General features: G+C 37.2%; 1 protein-coding gene across 1 annotated transcript; it reads right to left on the bottom strand.

Moving 5' to 3' along the window:
• Positions 1-720: 720 nt before the first annotated feature.
• Positions 721-16,204, bottom strand: LOC145470763 (uncharacterized). Its single transcript, XM_081454595.1, has 15 exons — positions 15,953-16,204; positions 12,280-12,335; positions 12,066-12,129; positions 11,356-11,382; positions 10,619-10,711; positions 9,825-9,908; positions 9,359-9,420; positions 8,865-8,934; positions 8,638-8,660; positions 7,662-7,851; positions 6,812-6,854; positions 6,471-6,555; positions 5,829-5,957; positions 4,887-4,967; positions 721-4,231 (listed from the first exon to the last, which is right to left on the bottom strand). Exons 1-15 carry the CDS (start codon positions 16,043-16,045, stop codon positions 4,135-4,137), a joined length of 1,197 nt encoding a protein of 398 aa, XP_081310721.1. The 5' UTR covers positions 16,046-16,204; the 3' UTR covers positions 721-4,134.
• Between the last annotated feature and the right edge of the window lie 186 nt (positions 16,205-16,390).

The raw sequence follows: 16,390 nt of genomic DNA, 5'->3' as shown, positions 1-16,390 counted from the left end.
TTGCGATGGACTAGCATCCCATCCAGGGGGAGTAGAAATACTCCTAGTCGCTTCATGCTACAGAAACCGGGATAAGCTCCGGCCTGATGGGCCACTTGGCTCGTATGCAGACTTTACCTTTACCTTATGAGCCTACAATGGAGACCAAGGCCGCGTCCACACTACGCCGAAGGAATTTGAAAACGGAGATTTCACTCTAAAAAGTCTTCAAACGTTTTCCGTCCACACTACGCCGGAGAAATTTGAAAACGCAACAGTCACCGGTCATTTTGAATTTGTGTTTGAGTAAAACTCGTGCAGGGAATTGTAATTATCGTCACCTTATCGTTTTCGAAAAGCTTCGTTTCCAAAATGTTTTCTGTTCACGCTAAAACGCAAAGCCGGCGTTTTCAAATTGCTCCGGCTCCGTTTTCGTGACGGATTAGTGTGGACGGAAAATGAAGCTCCGTTGTCAAATTCCCCCGGCGTAGTGTGGACGGGGGCAAAGCTAAGGAATATAATTTTTTTTTTAATACAAATGACACGAAGCCGTTGTTCATTTATCTGAAATGGCTCATCGATAAGCATATTCAGGACACAACAACGGGGAGATTTAATTTAAAAGACTGGAAATGCATATCATCACTGTGGACCCAGTCCCCTCCATAACAAGAGATTTCATAGAATGGACCGCTGAACAAAAGAACACAATGTACGACATGAAAAAGTACTCTTTCTTTGAGGGGTATTCTTTTGATAGATAATTATAGTTGTAATATCAAATGAAGTTATATTTTCACGGTCTGTTTCTCTCATTCCCATAACAATGTGATCCACCGTGTGTGCGAGGCAATTTCGGGCTAAAACTACAAAATAACCCGAAATTGTCTCATATACATGCTAAATTTTGCCAATGCTAATGCAAATGAGAAAAGTTAACCGTGAAAAAGGCTATTGTCCAGATCTGTTCAGTACGCCTATTAAATTCCAAATGAAAATACCAAAAAATAGGCCGTCGTCGTGCACGTTCTCCAAATTACGCAGAACTAAGTCATTTCAAGTTCTTGTTTTGCAGAGGACGGCAAAGAAATGCACAAAGATTTACAACGCACGTGCATGGCTATTGTTGCCGTTGCGGTTTGCTTTAGCTCTCTTAATATTTCGACTTACAACCTAAGTCTTTCTCAAGGCCACGACTATGATGAAAGAGTACGTTTTTCACCCGTTCGCTTTGTTTGTTACGTCGCGTGGACAGCTGCATTAAAAAGATTTCAAGTATTCTAAAGGTTTCCTATGTCCTTATCTCCTTATTGGCAAAAGTAAAACAACAACAACAAAAACACGAAACAACTTTTCGTATCACAAAATATGTTTATTTGTTTTTTTATTTTCCTTAAATATTACATTTACATGTTCATTTAACAATAATAATAATAATAATAATAATAATAATAATAATGATAATAATAATTAATACAATTTGTATTACGCACACTTGTATTTGAAACGATTTAACGACATACGTACGTTAAATATGTCAGTAATGTAGCCCGCCGAACGGGGCAAAGAATATTTCAATTCTCTTAATTTAATAGCCTATAATAACTGGTACAAAGATGACTAATGGGCATTGAGTCCATCAAACATGGTGGAGCGGAATCCTACTGATGCTCTCATAAAATAAACTGAAATGTAAGTTTTTTCGAACCCATCTCTACGTCTTGTTTAGAGATTGCACAACAAACCAATCAGAACTCTTATTGAAGCGCAAGAAAATATATCACCGCGAGTAAGCACAGGTAAACATGGAACTGGCGATAAGCGCGGGAAAACATGCAACCAGCGGTAAGCGCGGAAAAACACGTAACCAGCGGTGAGCGCGGGAAATCACGTTTACTTTTTCTTTGAGCCTGGTTGGCTGAAGGAACGACAAATTCAATGCGATTGGTTAGTTCGGGTAACAGGAGTTTCTTTCAACCAATTAACGAGTTGGGTAAATTCAAGCCGATGAAAAACTGCTTTTGCTAAACTGAATAATATAATAAGAAAAGAACGACTTATTGAAAGCAATTGAATGACCGTCAAAACAGCTCGGAATTAGAGAGCAAAATACCCTAATGCCATATTTTAAGTTTGTTCTTCAATTAATAAATATCATACCTATGAAATAAGGCAAATCGATTTTTTACAATTCAATTTTGATGATACGAAAACCTATAAAAACTTGTTACATGTACTATGAAAATATGACTGCATGACACTAAACAGGTGGGTATAGAGAGTCAGTTGTTCTCTCGCAAAAGCTAAAGAATTGATCACGGAAAAGTTCTCCCTACTAAAACTATAAGGAAACGTACGAGAAACGGTAATGAGATCTTGTTAATAAATCATCCACGACTAGCAGCGTTGTGAATTTAGTTCTCACTTATTGATTATTATTTTACATTTTGTTAATCTCACTCTGTAAATTCAAGGGAACCTCTGATGTTGAAGAGGAAGGAATTTGCAGTTTCATTACCATCACCTATCGCGTTTGTTATATAATTAATGACCGTTGCCATCATTTCTGGAGAAAATGCAATCAATTAATGAATTTTTTTTTTTCCAAGTGCCATGCGCCATGTTTCACCAAAATAACTAATTTATGACCATTATTACCAATTTATGACTATTATAACTAATTTATAACTATTATAACTAGTTTATGACCACTATAATAAAATTACAATTTTAACAATTAGGAACCATGGGAACGGTTCATTGCCACAAGTCCGAATGGGGAGGGCTTTTCCCCATTAATTAACTGCTCTTGAATAAACGATTACTAAAAACGTCTTACCTTTGGCTAAATATTTTTAAGATAAACAACTTTTACTATCGTAGAATCAAGTTAGCTATTTTATGGCAAACAACCCTTGTCACCACAGAGGTTCCCTTGAAATTAACAGCGAAACATTCCAACAGAGCTTGAACGTACAAAATGTTTGGAAAAATTCAAACTTTGTGTGACACCAAAACATCACACGATAATTTCACATACTAGACCTGATCTATGCAATATCCACATTTCTTGCCTATGCCGCTTTGTGAAACAAAGCAGTTGTATTTAACTTCTTAAAATAAAAGCAAAAACAATTTAAATAAGGAATGCATTGATATACAATGAACAAAGAGCGGTGATATAGGTGGACCTACGTCACTAAATACACGTCATAAGCTAATAAGACAATAGCTACGAATTAGCAGTAAATGAAATTTTTGAACTTTTCTTTGTGAAATAACATTGCAAATCGGTCAGTGTAAAACGCAGACAGCGGACTGCAGACCGGGAGTAAAATGCAGTCTACAGACTGTAGACTTTTTAACTAAATCGTGTTACCGTTTCCATCAATGAGAGCTAACCGTGAACAGGCTAACACGGAGCGTTATTTGGGCTAACCTGAGTGATGTTTAGGAGCTTTCAGGCTAACCGAAGTGATATTCAGGCTAACCGGAGTGCAGACTTTCAATACGATTAGGCTGAATAACCCTGTTTACGGTTAGCAATCGATAATGGAAATAACACGATATATAATTCCGAATCAAAGGTGTAAGTAGAACCAAGTCTCTCCACAGTGCACCTCCGAACTTAAAATAACGCAAGGCTATTTAAATATTAGTTGAATGTTTCACTTCAACTATTTCATTTTCTTCCAATAATGAGAAGCATATTTAATATCTCGTGAGATTCAGAAAACAGAATTTTCAGTCACTATCTTAGCTCTCCTAAAAACGTCGTCGATATCAAAACAAATAAGGACTCAACCTGGTCAGCAAGGTAATCAAACTGTCACCAGTCCTTATTTACGATGGTCATTAATGTAACGACTTGAAAGGTACAGTGTACTGGGGAACATTTGACTACTATGCTCACTTCTGACAAAGGCGATAGCAGCTCAATTACATTGCTACGTATTTCCGTGATTGCCCCTTGGAAAATTTTCGCAAAATGTAACACGTTTTCTCTGCCAAATCGCGAAATCTAAGTCTCGCGAAATTTGCGCCTTCCACTCTTGCGAAATTAGGTGCTAGCGATAAATAAGTAACAATACCACTCAAAAGAGAGAAAACCGACCCGTGGCCATCCTTGAAGTTGTCCTCTCCATATGGCAAACGTCAAACAATGCTTGCTCTCTGAGAATTTTCCTTGTTACGATTTGTCGAAATTTCTTCATCTGAATCCGAGTCTACTTCGCTGACCATCACATGGTACCTAACAAACACAAGGTGTTAATAATGATACAGTAATAAAATTAATGGACTGACCGAGTGGTTAATTTTTAAATCGGCTACTGTAGGATACTTAAAGTAGCTCAGTCACGGTATTATTTTGAGTTATTTTGGCCACGTACAAAATTACCTTTAAATAGAAGGAAACCTGAAAATAGTGGTTTACTAAGATAGAAAAACACTTAAGAGATAATAATAAACCACAAAGGAACAAGGATGGTTAAGGATGGAGAAGAATAACACGGATTACAAACGACGAACTTGAAAAAAAAAAAACTTTTCAAGATGCCAAACTGTAACGTAGCGCCTGTTGCATCAAATTGTATGAAATCAAAACAAAAGGTCTCTCAAGTCATTTTACTGTTTTACAAAGAGCATCAAAATATCAAGGGGTTTCTCGCAACTGTGTCGAGAGAGGTTCCTGATAGTGTCCTATGGCTAGGTTCCCCTCTTCCCGTGTTAACTTTACGACACCTACCCTCCTTTATTACAACTAAGCTCTTATCAAATAGTGCCGATAAAACGCCTGTCCACCAAATTGACCAGATAATTCAACATTGAGTTAGAGGGTAGAGAGCAGGAAATTTTTCCACTATGTCTGTCTAATATGACAATATCTTTACTGTCAGCATTCTTACTTAATTGTCCTGGACAGCCACTTGCAGTTTGAGTTGTCCCAAACTAACGTGCAGATACCAGGACAGGGTGGAGCATAAAAACTGAAATACAAATTGACAGGTGTTAAATGCTTTGAAAAAGTTCACTAGTGGCAAATGTCAGAAAGTTTGAAGTCACATATCAAACACGCAAGACCGTGTTTGACCACATTTTCAAACATCGAGAAGAGAGTTGAAAATACGACGCGTAGCGGAGTATTTTTGACGAACTTCGAGGTGTTTGGAAATGTGGTCATACACGGTCTTGACTGTTTGATACATCTTCTCAATCGAAACTAAAACTAAGGAGAAAACGGAGAAACGAAATCGTAAAAATCTACGGTAATTAAGATCAGAAATCCAAACCCCGTCACGGTCATGATTTCCTTTGTTTAAACTTGATAAATTATTAATGAGTTTGAGAATACCTTACCTGTATTAGACAAGACATGTTTACTGGGTTTAACAATGAGAGCCAATTCGGAGATGCCAGAATTAAAATCAGTTTAACACGTATCATTGAGACCCAAACAGACAGAGGTCAGACCAGGAATAGCTTTTAGGTTTGAATGTTCTACACTGGTGAAGGGCTATGACCAAAACGATTACACACCTCACAAAATGATAATTTTCTCCATTTTTCTAAAATTTAAAGTTCATGTCAAGTGTAATGTATCAACTGAGTAGAACAACTTTTGTTCATCCTCAGCATAATTACAGAAGGGGTTTACCAGTATGAGACAAATTGACAGATGCCAAAACTGTAATATGGTTTACCGATGAGAATCAAACAGACAGATGTCAAAGAGTAGGAATGGGTTATCCAAGAGCTTCTTTTGCTAGTTTAAGCCCTCATATATAAAAAAAACACTAACATTTGTTCTTGTAAGTGTAAACCTTTCTCATATTGAAATGTAATCTTACCCGGTAATTGCCGATTCACAGTCTGAAATAGGCTCAAGTTCTTCAACCCAAATCTCATTAACCTCAACATGATCTTTCCATCCCGAGTGAGGCTTGGGCTTGAACTTAATTCCAAACTGAATGTCCTTACTGTGAAAGAAGAAATTCCATGGCTTAATACCCTCTCACGAACAGTGGCCTTCATCAAAATGTCAACAAGCACAGTTGTCAAGGGTGGGCGGTTGTTGGCAAAAATCTCCATTTGCTAAGTTAAAAATATATTGCAGTACTTTAGAGAGGAAGTCACATCAGCCTTAGCTGGTTTTCACGTGGGTCCTTGATCTTGGTTGAATCGGAATTTAGAATGTTAGTTTTTGTGGAGGGAGAAACATCGGATTACCCGGAGAAAAACACTTGGAGCAAGGCGAGAACCAACAACAAACTCAACCCACATATGACACCGGGCTGGAATAGAACCTGAGCCACAATGGTGGGAGGTGAGCGCTCTCACCACTGTGCCATCCCTGCTCCCCTCATCTGATTCTTCATAAAAAATTGCAAATTCAGCCACCTAGTCCAACAAGCAAAATGCCTATACTTAAAAAACTTTGTGCCAACCCTGAGTTTTTGGAGTTGCAGTTGAAGTAGTTCTGAGTCAATTACCTTGTAGCTTTAAAATACCATGCTATTGACAGGTCAGCCTTCTGGTTATCACAGTCTACAGTGTATGTAAATGTTTTCTTTGCTCCTGCAAGGAGTACAAAATGAATGACAGTTATAAACCTATAAAATCAGTCTTAACAAGGCCTATGAACAATTCTGAGAAAATACATTCAAAAAACAGAACTTTGGAGCTACTTGTACAGACCAGTATAAAAGCAACTTCATTTAAAATAGCAGTTGACAAAACAGTAGCCTGTATAATTTGTACAATGTTGTGACATCATGAAATACTAGTTACATGAAGGGAAGATTTGATTGAGGCTAATCGATTGTTGACTCACCTATTGTCTGTTCAGCAAGTTGAGGATTATCTTTTACTTCTAGCTACAAAAACAACCATCAAATAAAAAAGAGATTAACTTTAATACTATTTCTCAAAAGCTCTGATCTATTCTTAACAAATTCAGGACATAAAATGGCTATCTAATGAAAATATCATGTAGTCAATGCATGTCATCAACAGATAAAGAGGTTTAATCTGTTTGATTTACAGACCAGGGGCCCATTTCTCCAAGGTCCTGAAAAGTTTTCGCACCCGGAAAGCCTTAGCAAAATCTCAAACCTTATGATTACAGAACTGTTTTATTCACATATTCTTAATATGAACAGAGGTTCCATTCGTACAAGAAGTTTCAGGCGTATACACCTCTCGGTTTTTATATACAGATTATCTAGAAATGGCTTTGCAGGCCCAACAAGTTTCTGGCCTGGCTTTTGAGACTGGGCCCCAGAGCAGAGGCAAGGTGGAGTTGCTCTTTTGGAAGACGGGATCCAGAGGAGGGTGCAAGACATTTCACTCTAAGGGGGCGTACTTGCGAAGGACAGCAGGAGTAGCTACACTTCTCCTAGCAAACTGCTCTGTGCTTCAGAAACAGGGATTAGCTCTGGCAGTGTGGACCTGTCTATGAGCAACTGTTCTCTACAGAGAGCACATGTGAAGGTATTGTTTTGTCCAAGAGTTCTACCCAAGATAAAAAAATTGGCTGTGTCTAAATGCAGACCTCCACTGGCTCCAATATAACATCCACTGCGTCACCATTTATGGCTCTGCATGCAAAAGTCCTTAAATCATAGCATCCACCATGTGCATCATTTGAGAAGTGATAATTCCTCTGAAAAGTCAAAACTCACCATGTGTTTGGGTACCGGGGGTAGACAGCCATTCTCACATCGACACGTTCCACCAAACTCTTCAGGGAGATCCTCAGGGTCAAAATAGTCACAAAGTTTATGTAGTTCTGAGTTTTTAAGTACTACACATTTAGCTCTGGTCTTTGGGTCTACAAAAATCTTGGCAATTTTCCAAAGGACAGGAAAAACCCTACAAAAGAGCAAGTAAAAGGAAACTGTATGAGAATAGTGGCAAACGATGCTAGGTAAATCCATAGCTAAAGTATATTAATATTGTTGCGAAGCCAATCCGGAGACCTCATGTGCAATTTAGTTATGGCAAATGGTGTACGCACAGAAAAATAACATCGCATGATGAGTCCTGGCTGAATTATGGTGCAGTTACTTCTGTCCAATCTGTTGGTAGAGGTTTAAATTCATGTGATGACTTAGTAAATAGACTTCGAACATAGACTACAGACAAAATGGAGACCAACTGAGCAACAAAGATTGCAAGGCATCAATTTACTGCAGGTTAAAATTACATCAATATCTTAAGTCAAACTTCACAAAGGTCAGACACACATTCAATGCCACTTCTGCTTTTTGTAGTCTTGAAGTTTGTAAGAGTTTGAAGCAAAATTTGTTCAAGACTTAAGTAAGAAAATGCTATAAAACAGGCTGTGAAACATCAGCTTTATGCTGTTGTAACTGTAATCATTGTTGTTGACTGTTGTAATTTTTGGCTTGAAGCGGAAGGCTGGACCAACAGTGGAAACTGTGCACTCCATAAATTCGAGTGTCTACTGCTCCTTATAATTCACCAATAAATTTTCTCCAAAAGTTACTGGTTCAAACCAGCCTATTTTGTGCCAGGAATATTAAATTGATCACATACAGTGTGATAGTGGTCGTTGGCAGAGACACTATCTGCCCATAGAACTTTGCCATCGAAATTTTTCTGTAAACAGGCTGTAACTTACAGGCTCTAACTTACCATGGAGTATTCACAATAAATATCTAGAAATCAAACAAATAAACACAACATAAATAATAAAAGTAAATTGTAAAACAAAACAATCAAAATAAAATAACAAAAACTCAAAGAAATCCAGAAAGAAACTAACTTGTCCTGTTTGCTTCAAAAGACAGTTCTTTTGAGAGTATTAATGCCAAATCTTCTCATCTTTCATAAATTGCCAAATGTATCTAATAGTAACACACCTTGCCCATTCGTTCTGGGTAATAGTCTTGATCAAGTCTTGCCAATTTCTTGAATGCACTCAAAGCTTTCCTGTTTAATAATATACAAGCATAATAATGATAATAATACAATTTAATAATATCATTATACCCATCATGATGCATGAAAGGAACCAATAAATCCACTCTGGGCAAGGATGCTTTGGTTCCTTTGATGCACCATGGTCCCAGCAGTAATCTTGGATGAATCTGTTTACTACAGAAACGTTAAATCCATTTTAGGATTTAAAAATCCAATTTTGGATTTCCCTAAAGAAATGCACCCATAGATTACAATTGACAAGAAAAACAATAGGTGTTTGCATGGCCATTTACTAAACAACACCCATGAATCAGATACTGGTTTACAAAAGACCACATCAACTCAAACAAGATTCTTTGTGCAAAGTGCCAGGTACACTTGAAGAAACAAGAAATGAAAAACAACTGGTAACTAAATGCCATACGAAATTTACCTTAGTAGCATGGTTGCTCCAGCCATGTCATGAATATGTACCATAGTTTCTATAGGTTTTCCCTGTAACACAGTTTTAGTATTCTTTAAATGATGGTTTAAACATTCAACAGTGAACAAAGGGTGGACAAGGGTGGCAAGGGTGGAGAGGGTGGCAAAGATGGTGAGGGTGGAGAGGGTGGCAAAGGTGGCCAGGGTGAGGGCGGTGCAGGTTGCAAAGGTGGTGACTGTGGCAAGGGTGGTGGGCATGGCGAAGGCAGAGAAGGCGGTAAGGGTGTCCAGAGGGTGGCAAAGGCAGCCAGGGTGGCCAGGGTAGTCAACGTGGTAAGGGTAACCAGGGTGTAAGTGCTTATCATTTTATACTTTTCATAAGCTGGATAAAATGTTTGTAAACACAGACAATTCTGATGAAAATCTTTCAAGAATTTTCCAGGATCCTTGAGGATCTTCACAAGGATCACACTTACAAATTTCTTGGATAGTTCAGTCATTCTTTGTATTTGTTTTTCATTATTCCAAATGTGCCAGCCAATAAACTGGTCTGCAGGTAGCTGGAGTGGGAAAAATAAAACAAAACTGTCAATTTTTTAACAAAGAGAGAGATCAGTAATCTCGGATTTTTGTTTTTCTGGTTTGAATCCCCTTCATCCCACTGAACGATTTAATTAGCTTTCACCCCCTCCAACCCTCTAAAAATTACACTCTGGCTGCAAACCTTTCTTTAAAATTCCCAGCTCATAAGAACACCCTCCCCATCAGAATTTCCAGATGTTATGCAGAGGGTAAGGAAGGGTATTTTCTGGAACTGCATGTATTATTCTGTTATATGGGATCTTGCAAAGCACTTGATTACAAAAGAAACTTCTGGACAGGTATGTGGAACAATGGGAACAAAGAATTCAAAGATCAGAATGACCACAAAATCAGTGACCCTGGATGTTGCCTGCAGAGCCAGCTGTTGGCAAATCTCAGTGTCTGAAAGTGAGCTTATCACTGGCTCTAATTTGACAATGAAAACAGAGATCTGCAGTAAATTTGAGGGTCAACATTTCTGGCTAGGTTTCCATAATGGGCTTATTAATACATATAAGCTTTTAGTTTGAGTGCCAACAAAGCAATTGAGAGACAGGAATCCTGTAGTAAACTGAGTCAAAAATGTATTTGTTCTGCATTATTTGTCTCTTCTTCCTTAGCAATTCTTGATCAATTTACATCAAAAAACATACATGTAAGAACTGATTTAGTAAGAACATTGACCAACCTTTAATAGTGCCATTATATCCATTCTTCCTGTGTGTTCAATGTAACAAGGCCTTCCCAGTTTATCATGTTTGTGAAAACCGCAAGCTACAATCTTCGATACAAATGAAAAAAAATTTGATAAGATGAAGCCAAAGAATATGAGACAACACGTGTGTTAGTATGCACATGCAAGCAAGAAAGCAAGCAAGCAGGTAAAGACATTATACAATTAAAGGAGTTAAACAATGCAACTCAGTTTCTAAATGGTTACAAAATACTAGAAGCTATACAGTAGTCATCATTTTTCTATACCATATGCATACACATAAGGTACAGTCTGTATACAAGCCAAGTGGCCCATCAGGCTGGAGCTTATCCTGGTTTCAGTAGCATGAAGCGACCAGGAGTATTTCTACTCCTCCCTGGATGGGATGCTAGTCCATCGCAGGGCTACCCCCAGCATTAAGTTCACCAGTATCCATTTGTACACCTGGGTGGAGAGAGGCACTGTAAGAGTAAAGTGTCTTGCTCAAGAACACAACATGAGGCCACCGTGCCTCCACCATATATGAGCTGAGCGAAATGTTCGCGAAAATCTTGCAAGGGTTTTCAAGGACACTTAAGGATTTTGATGAGGATCTTATCAGGGATCTCATCAAGATCAAACTCAAAAATCCTCCCCAAGAATCTTAATAGAAGTAATTTATTATACCTTTTTTTGATCTACGATACATTATAGTTCTTTATTTTACCTACCTTTCTTACTTCCTTGTCAAAGGGTCTCTGTTAATAGCAAGGAAATGATAATGGTTGTTATAAGGTTCCAAAAAAATCACTGATACATGTAATATAATTTAAATTAACTGTATAATTTTGACTCATAAGAAACAATAGCAATAAACCATTATCATAGAGCATTGACACAGTTGATCCGGAATTCCAGAATATTTTTTTTCTTTTTTTCATTACTCAGAGGTGTCAGTCAGAACCAAAGGCTTGCAGCAACAATTTAATCAAGAAGACTTGTATGTCAACAAAAATCAAGACAACTTTATAGACCTGCACATTGACCATGAGCTTAAATGTATATCTGTTAACTGCTTTGGTCCCAGCCATCTTGTTATTAAACCATACAGGTTCTTACATGTGATCAAGTTACAGTAAAATTATGATGTTTACATTTAAACCAAGGAGTGTGACTTTGAGATTGCAAATTTATATTACAAGAAAAGAAACAACACAGGACTCTGTGAAAAAATTCAGGGACCAACCCAGGTTTAGTTATTTTTCAGGTAATCAACAACCAGATCTCCTTTATCAAAATTAAGAGCCACTTAGCCTTAAGTGGCCATAACTACCATCCACCCCACCCCACCTCCCCTCCACCACCAAAAAAGAGCCTCTTTTGCCAGATTTTAAAGTAGGTTCTTACTGTATCAACAAAACACTGTAACAAGAACACTTACATCATGGTCAAGGATACGATCAATGTCATTGTTTAGTCGCCATTCTTTTGCTTGTGTGTATTGACTAAGAGTGAAAGGAGAAGCGATCACATTTTAAAAGTACATATGTTTAATTTGTTCAGACCTCATTTCCATTATGTATTGTAATGATAATCTAATTAGCTCTCTGTATTGCAGGCGTTGATGATCTTCTAAAAAAATTCAACTGGCATACCTGTAAGCTTCTTTAGAATCAAAACTGCGAGCCCGAAGAAATCTCAGAAGAGTGGCCTAGAATAGAAATAGCAATTGTAAAGAATTGTCTGCTATAAAGTTTAACGGAAAGATGTGCACCTCTTGAAACTATTGCACTATGACTGGACCAAGAAGTATAGAAGCCTATATAGGCAAATCTTTGCTGACATCATATATATTATTGTTTACATTTTTCCTAACATTAGCATACCACTTAGCATGAAGAAGACATCCTGCCAGACACAAATGGACCACAAACATTTAAAGAGCTTGTGAAGCTTAGTGACTGGTGAAATTGTTGGCTCTTGAGGTGTAATATTTAAGGAGAAATTGGCTTTTAAAACTGCAAAATTTCTGGGTGTCAAAAGCACTAATGAGTTTTTTAACCCGCATCACACAAAAAGTATTCACTACATCGGGCTCAAATTCCTTGGTGGGGGGTGGGGATTCTCTCAGTTTTGCTGCCTCTGATTTTCAGTACCATCTGGTACAGTGAAAGTGTAAACAGGTCTGGGTATTTTTTGCAAAAATCCTGGCAGTGCTCCAAGCTACTGTACCTCAGTTCTATTAGTAGCAAATAGCAAGTGTTCCCATCAATTTTTGAAAGAGCAGTTTATTCTTTACCCCACAAAAATCAATCAAAATGTTAGCACATTTGCTCCAATTTTCATTTGCCCAAAATACAGTGAATACTTGATTCATACAAGAATACTTGTAATAGGAGAATCTTTGTTTACAATATTTGCCTCATTAACATAATTAAGTGATACAGTTTCTGGTAGAGCTACAAAAACATTAGTTCTTAACGTTGAAAGGGCACAGCACAATCAACTGTCCCACCCAGGAAAAAAATTTCTGAGACTTCATGACTCATATCCCACAGGCTTCTACATGTAAGATTTTGAGACTGGATCCAAAGTGTCTGAGAACCAAGATTTTCTAGGCAGCATTTCCAATCCTAGGAGTGTAAACTGACTGTGCACTTTCCCTTGATATTGGCCTCACTCCTTTTTTGCATGCTTACAGTGTCTTAGACCATAAACATGCAAAAACAAAACAAAAAGAATGAGGCCAATATCCTGCCATCTTGACCTATCAAGCTTGGTCAATAGCCCATATCTATAGCCATTTAATCTACAGCTGTTACATATAAGAACCACAAAGGAAAAATATATTTCCAACCTTTTTACTAACAAAAGAACAATTTAAATTTACTGATTCACAAATACATAGTAAGACTAAAAAATTATTAATTGTGTTAAATTTATTTATTAATTTTTCCTTTTTAGTAATTTCTCTTCTTAGAAAAAAAAATCATTCAGTAAAACATTAAGAGATGTCATAATTAACTCAAAAACTCATAGTCCAAACCTTTAATTCAAGTAGCAATCTTAAATAACATTTCCTGATTTTGACAAAATTATTCAGAATTACTGACTTCCACATGACCATGAATTTAGGGTTCATTCCTGACTTTTTCCTGACCTGCCACAACCCTCACTTAACCTGCTCAAACATGCATGCACCGGTTTTTATACTCTGTTCATATTTACATTTCCATGGTCAAGTTTCCTTTCCCATTATTAGATTAACTTTCCCTGACTTTGTTGACAAAGCTTTGAAAGTCCACTGATCAATAATGAATCATTAAAAAATTTGCTGATTAATACATAAAATCTTTGCATGATGATGATTTTGAATTTTCAAGTCCTATTTACATATGTCAGGTGATTTTTAGTGCAATTTTTGTTGAGATTTTCCACCGCAAGTTTGGTCGTGCTAAGACAGCACCTTGAAATCAGGCGTGTAAATCCGCTGCAATTTCAGCAATTAGTGAGTTCAGGGTGATATAGCCAGAAATTTCCGACTTACGACAAAAAAATATTTAATAATAATCCCTGTGTACACCCTGGCCTTTTTTTCATGCTCAGATACAAAACTGCTCTTAATTCAGTTTATAAAATTTCACAGATATTCTTCTTTCTAGTGATATTGTGTTGTTGCAAGATGCAGCTGGTTGCCGTGCAGCCTGCAAAACACACAAATATTAACAGCTTTTGTTTCACTCAGCCAAAATAATATTGGTGGAGTGAACAGAAAGTCAGAAATCTGTCTGCATTCACAGGCTAGTTGAAGTGCAAACATGACAAAACGTTCAGCAGAAATCATAACAAAACTTGGACCAGAAATAGCCTGTGTAGATAGGCCTAAAACTTTGATGTCTGCAAAACCCATTGAAGTAATAAATATGATATTAACGCAACAGACAGCAATGCGACTCTCTATTTTCAGCAGCTACCAAGTAAGAAACCTTTTAAAAAACATGTCATGGAAAAGGTCACTGTTGTTCATCATGGTAGCGCATAACAGAAAAAAAATTCCATTGTTGAACCCTCAAGATTTAACAATGGAGAAAAGCAAGATTTTATAAACACTTGCTGGCTAATTAAACAAGAAGATTTTGATACTCTTTCAATCTTATTTTACAAATCAACATTATACAACCTGCAGATAAATAGCTAATAATATTTTCATATTAACGGAAAGATATCGCAAAGCCAAAATCTTTTGCTGCCATTCTGAATTTTCAGAAGAAACTTTTCATCTACATCATCTCCAAGGTTTCGTAACTAAGCCAGCGACATCTTAAATAATGGATATGTATGTTTTGCATAATTCCTTGAAACGGAGAGAAGACCAAAATGAATTCAAATGGACACATTTTGACAAACAGTGATGTTAACTCCCCTTTTCTCTTCATTAATTCTTTTATAATTTATTGTCTCCATTGACAACTTAAACTGGACAAAAAATTACATAACAAAGTGTAGAAGTGCAATTATATATGCAAGAAAACATTGATTAAAAACATTATTAAGCTTAAAAACAATAACATTTTATCAAGAAGTCCCGGTGGACTGTCATGAACATTGTAATTTACACAAATGTCACGTTGAACAATTTACATGTATGCAACCCCCCTTGCTAGAAATGTTTGGTTCAAAGATAAATATTTGCCCACTGCCAGTCTAAGAAGTTATTTCCATAAAAGTAACTTAACACCCACTTGCAGGACGCGATATTAAAACGTGCCATGAATCAGATCTGCTCAGATGTTAATGTACGCCTACTGTATTTTTGAAAACCTTAACCCACACAAGATCCATGCGGCGTTTTGAATACAAACTTAAACTAACTTGAAATAAATGAAATTAAACATTTTCACGATCAAATTAATTACACCATTTTTTTGTTCTCCATTCATTCTCCTATTTTGGAAGCATCATTTGCTCACGAAAAATCATGCACGGCCTCTCGATCTTAAACAAGCTGAAAGAAGCTAAAACCTTGTAAAGTCATCGAAGCGGAAATTGCTATTTTCAACCTTTAATTTTCCAGATCTTTCGAACGTCGTCCGGCCGCCTCTTAAGTCGGGCTACAATTTAATTTATATTACGTCGCATCGGCAATATAAACACCCAGAAGCCATCGGATGTTTAGAATCTGTTATTAAACAATACTCGGCAATTTACACTTCTCGCCAAACTTGTTTTAGTTAAGAGTGATACACATATAAGTAATCGATCGTAAATTGTCGATTCCGTTGACATGTCCTCGTTAACACGTACGATTTAGCGATCTTCACGGCTTACCTCATCCGTTGTTGTCTCTGCTGTTAACATCTTTTTAAGTTCCCCAAGGGACTTTTCCTGAATGGAAGATAAGTCGCCCAAATATCCACTCATCGCAATCGGTCCGCTGCAAAGTTGATGAAGTTTTCCAAGGTTAGAAAAACCTGCAAAAACGGTAAATTATGCCTCGTCCAAGATAATTATACGACTCATGATAACGGGTGGTTGCCTGATAGACTACGTTATCTGTCTTAGCCGACCTCGACCCGCAGGGCTACCATTTGTGAATAATTTATCCAGTCACAACTCCTACAGAAAGGCAAACGTGCTTGTTTTGATGAGTGAGGGGTCAGTCCACACAAAACCCGCGCATTCCTGGGGTAAAGTAAAGAGAAGCCATATGTCATCAAACTTGAATAATTCACCGCATCTCCAACATTAACAAAAACAAGCTCTTAG

Source organism: Orbicella franksi, chromosome 15, assembly GCF_964199315.1.
Source record: "Orbicella franksi chromosome 15, jaOrbFran1.1, whole genome shotgun sequence".
NCBI lineage: Eukaryota > Metazoa > Cnidaria > Anthozoa > Scleractinia > Merulinidae > Orbicella > Orbicella franksi.
This window is presented reverse-complemented; position numbering and strand designations above follow the sequence as displayed.

Coding starts and splice junctions, on each gene's coding strand:
- LOC145470763 (XM_081454595.1), bottom strand. CDS start 16,045: ATGAGTGGATATTTGGGCGACTTATCTTCCATTCAGGAAAAGTCCCTT. Junction 10,712..11,355: donor TTGACAAGGAAGTAAGAAAG/GTAGGTAAAATA, acceptor TTTGTATCGAAG/ATTGTAGCTTGCGGTTTTCA. Junction 7,852..8,637: donor TTTATTGTGAATACTCCATG/GTAAGTTAGAGC, acceptor GCTCTTTTGTAG/GGTTTTTCCTGTCCTTTGGA.